Source organism: Urtica dioica, chromosome 12 (genome assembly GCF_054948205.1).
Source record: "Urtica dioica subsp. dioica isolate 48M chromosome 12, U.dioica_male_clone48M_v1_H2, whole genome shotgun sequence".
Classification (NCBI taxonomy): Eukaryota; Viridiplantae; Streptophyta; class Magnoliopsida; order Rosales; family Urticaceae; genus Urtica; species Urtica dioica.
Genome location: NC_142767.1, coordinates 7,275,732 through 7,279,980, shown reverse-complemented (window position 1 = coordinate 7,279,980; position 4,249 = coordinate 7,275,732). Strand labels below are relative to the sequence as shown.

At 36.0% G+C, this 4,249-nt stretch overlaps 1 protein-coding gene across 1 annotated transcript; it reads left to right on the top strand.

Moving 5' to 3' along the window:
• Positions 1–498: 498 nt before the first annotated feature.
• On the top strand, positions 499–1,619 carry OFP13 (ovate family protein 13). Its single transcript, XM_089603268.1, has one exon. The coding sequence runs from the start codon at positions 610–612 to the stop codon at positions 1,312–1,314; it is 705 nt and encodes a 234-aa protein (XP_089459394.1). The 5' UTR covers positions 499–609; the 3' UTR covers positions 1,315–1,619.
• Positions 1,620–4,249: the final 2,630 nt, after the last annotated feature.

The window sequence follows — 4,249 nt, the reverse complement described above, 5'->3', positions numbered from 1 at the left end:
CATTGATTGTCCAAGGTAAGAAATAAGCGAGTCAAAACATAGAAGTTTGAATTTTGGGTAAACAAGCCCTTATTATTAGCTGTACGTAAAGGGAGTGTGGTGTTTGTTTTACGGAGTCCCAGCAAAAAGCTGTAATACGCACGCAACCAACAAAAAACAAAGGCAGAATAGCAAAACTGTATGCAAAAAGACGAAACACTCACTCACTCACAAGCAGATCAAATAATTTCGCCCTCAATTAAATTTAAGCCAAACGAAAATACACGTAACGCGACGAACAAACACTTTGATTGCAGACGTGTGAATTACCGTTAGCTATCTATCCCGTGTTAAAGACCGTTTTAATAATAAATAATGGCATTAATCAACTAGCTCATCGACATTGAATTGTACAAACCCACCAATCATTAAATACACACATGAAAACTGCCCTTTCTTTTTTGTTTTCATGTTCCACTTTCTTCCCATCTTCTCTCTCTCTTTCTCTCTCCGCCTTTTAAATAAATACCCTCACTCTTTCCTCACTTCCCTCTGATCCTTCCCATTTCAACTCACCCAACGAAAGAAAGAAAGGAACAGAGAACACTCAACTGTTGTTTACTATATTGAATGATGGGAAACAAAATGAAGATGTGGCGTCAATGGCCGTCGTGCAACCACCCCAAAACCCACTCATGCCGATTCAACTCCGACGATATCTACAAGACCGTCAACTCCGTCTTCTTCTCCCCCTCCTCCGCCGCCGTAGAAACACCGGAATCGTGGTTCACCAACTCCGCCTCCGAGTCCGCCAGCCTCTCCACCGCCGACTCCGACGAAGATCACTCCCTCGAAACCCTAGTCGCCGGAGCCCGCTCCGAGCGACGCCTCTTCTTCGAGCCCCGTGGCGACTCCAACTCCATCCTCTCCTCCTCCACCGCCGCCGGGAAATCGCACTCCGGCGAGGCCTCCGCCGCCGCGGCCGGGGCTCTGAGGGAGAGCGTCGCGGTGGCGGTGGAGTCCGGCGACCCGTACGGAGACTTCCGGCGATCTATGGCGGAGATGGTGGAGGCTAACGGCGTCAAGGACTGGGAAGGTCTTGAGGAGCTTCTTGGGTGGTACCTTAGAGTCAACGCTAAGGATAGTCACGCTTTTGTTGTGGGGGCTTTCGTTGACCTTCTTCTTGACCTCGCCGGAGAATCTTTTCCGGTTAAGAATGTGGCGGAGAAGGAGGAGTCTTTCTCCACCGCCGCGTCGAGGTTGTCGAGCCCGTCGGAGCACGGTCTGAGTGAGATTATTAGTTACCAAGGGAGGGATTTGAGTTTAACTCCGTAATTAATTATTTGAGTTTATCTTTTAGATATATATCTTTTGTTTTTTTTTGTGTATATTTTTTGGAGGCGGATATATAGGGATTACCGGATTAGAACATTGAGAAAATGAGATCTATATGTTATTAATTATGATTTATAATTATTATGTAAAGGTCGTGAAACTGATAGGTGTATGTATATAAAAAAAGCGATACTATGAATCGTCAGAGCTACATTTTCGTGCGAGACAATTGTCAAATAAGGGATACAATATCCCTTTGATTCACATAATAATAATAAAAATAATAATTGAATTCGATGCATAAATTTGAGGAATATGACAGAACACGAACTGCTAAAGATGCGTTACTGCACAGCTAGGGTTGTAGTTTTGATATTCAATGTCGTATCCCTTTACGTCTTTAGAAACTCAGATTTTTTTGTTTCATTTTAGTGTTTCCGCTTTTTGTTCCTCCAATCAAAATAAATTATATTATTATTTTATATTTATTTAAAATGATTAAATGGATTTATTTTGAGTGAAGGAACATATAAAAGAGATACAAAAAAAGAATAGAGGGTCTGAATTCATTTTTTAGGAGAAACTTGAATTATAAAATTATTTTTTATAAGTACAAATATTCCTAACATGATTGTACACCGGGCATTACTATATTTCAGCTACAACGTTTTCATTGTGTAAATGTTTAATTTAACTATTTTATTTTATAAATTAAAACATATTATTAAGTCTATAATATGCTTTTAACTTTTTTAAACATAATTTTTCAAAAAAAAAAACTTTTTCAAACATAAATTTTCTTAAAAAGGTTCATATTTTAAAAAAATGACTCAAATTTACAAAATAAATAATTTTAGTAGTATTTTGTTAATTAAATGAACTTATGGCCTATTATATAATTTAAAACATAATTTAGAGACTACGAAATAAGCTTAATTTTAATAATAATTAATAAAAATAATCCAAGCTAGTATTTATATATATATATATATATATATATATATATATATGTATTTAATATTAACCACCTAGGCTCGGCTCGATGTATACTTACATCACCGTCCTGGGTCTGTGAAAATAGTTAATGATAACTAAAATCTCTCGAACACACGCACACAGAAATTAACAAAACCTGAATTCAAAGCTGTCATATATAGCATGAATTATATTAACTGATATTCCCTAAAACGTTGGTGTATTAATTAAGTTGGAGAAAAATGCAAAGTAACAATTTGTCAATATGGGCAGAGATCAGGAATAGCATGAGAAATTTCATTAATTGGGCTTAATAAGCCATTAAATATCAAGATTAGACCCTAATGTTTAAAAATATCTGAATATGGACTTTTGACCCAAAATCGGACATAAATACCCTTGATTCAAAAAACCCATGTGTTTTCTCTCATTTTCAAATGATTTTCATCACAAATCTTTGTCATTTTCGAATTGGTTGCGCTAGGATTAGAATTTTCGGTGGTCGAGCTCGTATGTGTTCAGATTCGATTTTGAAGGTTTCACATTGAATCTCATCGTATCGCATCGTACAGCATCGTACGACATCGTACATCATCGTACGACATCGTACATCATTGAATGTGTTCAGGTTCGATTTTGAGGGTTTCACATTGAATCTCATCGTATCGCATCGTACAGCATCGTACGACATCGTACAGCATCGTACGACATCGTACATTATAATGTGTATGAATTTTATCGATTTTGAGGGTTTCACATTGATCGTACGATGTCGTACGATGCTGTACGATGTCGTACGATGAGATTCAATGTGAGATTCATTGTATCTCATCGTACGACATCGTACGATGCTGTACGACCACCGAAAATTCTAATCCTAGCGCAACCAATTCGAAAATGAAAAAGATTTGTGATGAAAATCATTTGAAAATGAGAGAAAACACATGGGTTTTTTGAATCAAGGGTATTTGTGTCCGATTTTGGGTCAAAAGTTCATATTTAGATATTTTTAAACATTAGGGTCTAATCTTGATATTTAATGGTTTATTAAGCCCAGAAAATGAAATTTCTCAATAGCATACTGGTTTGAACCTAACAAAACAAATGAATACTAACACATAGCACTTTCTGAGCCAACTCGAATGGATAAGACTTTCTGCACAAAACAAGATTTTATATTAATATAGCTTCAATATGCATGAACGTAAATGTGCGACTTAAAACATATATTATTATATTTTTAATTTATTTTAAGGGCATGAAGAATACGTATATATGGTTCATATAAAATCGGGGTATGTCTTTTCAGTTTCACCTACCAATTATGTAGCATGTGCCACCGCATGTGATGGAGAGTGTTTATGGGGTAATGAGTCAAATTATTTATAGTGCATGTAAGTACCTTGGGATTTCTAATATATTAGTTGGCATGTTTTGTTTTTTTTTTTTTTTTTAAAGAAAAAAAAAATGTTTATGAGTATTGTCTTCTGTTCTGATAATGCTATTCTTTTGTCGTTTTCAGTGGGCTGAGTTAGTATCGTTTTATATTGGTTTCTTGCTGGTTGGATTAACATTATTAATTGGGGGAAAAATCTCTCTCTCTCTCTCTCTCTCTCTCTCTCTCTCTCACACACACACACACGCGCGCGCGCGCACTTTATTTACTCATCAATGAGTAATTATAGTATTTCAATACAGCGCAGAGTAGTAATTCATTATTTAATTTGGTAGCAATTTTACATAATTTACAACTAAGAAATGTTGAGTTCAAACTTTATAGCTACATATCTTGTAGTGTTTTATATAATGCAGATATATAAATACATCGCCATCCACTTCTTAAACTTCAAGTACTAGTTATTGGTGTTAGTGATCACGCCAAGCCTCATTATATGTGACTGAGTGTATCGTGGAATATACAAACTGTACTATCGAAAATTATTGTGATCATTCACATTCC

Excerpts from the sequence above, each read along its gene's own strand:
- OFP13 (XM_089603268.1), top strand. The coding sequence starts at position 610 with ATGATGGGAAACAAAATGAAGATGTGGCGTCAATGGCCGTCGTGCAAC.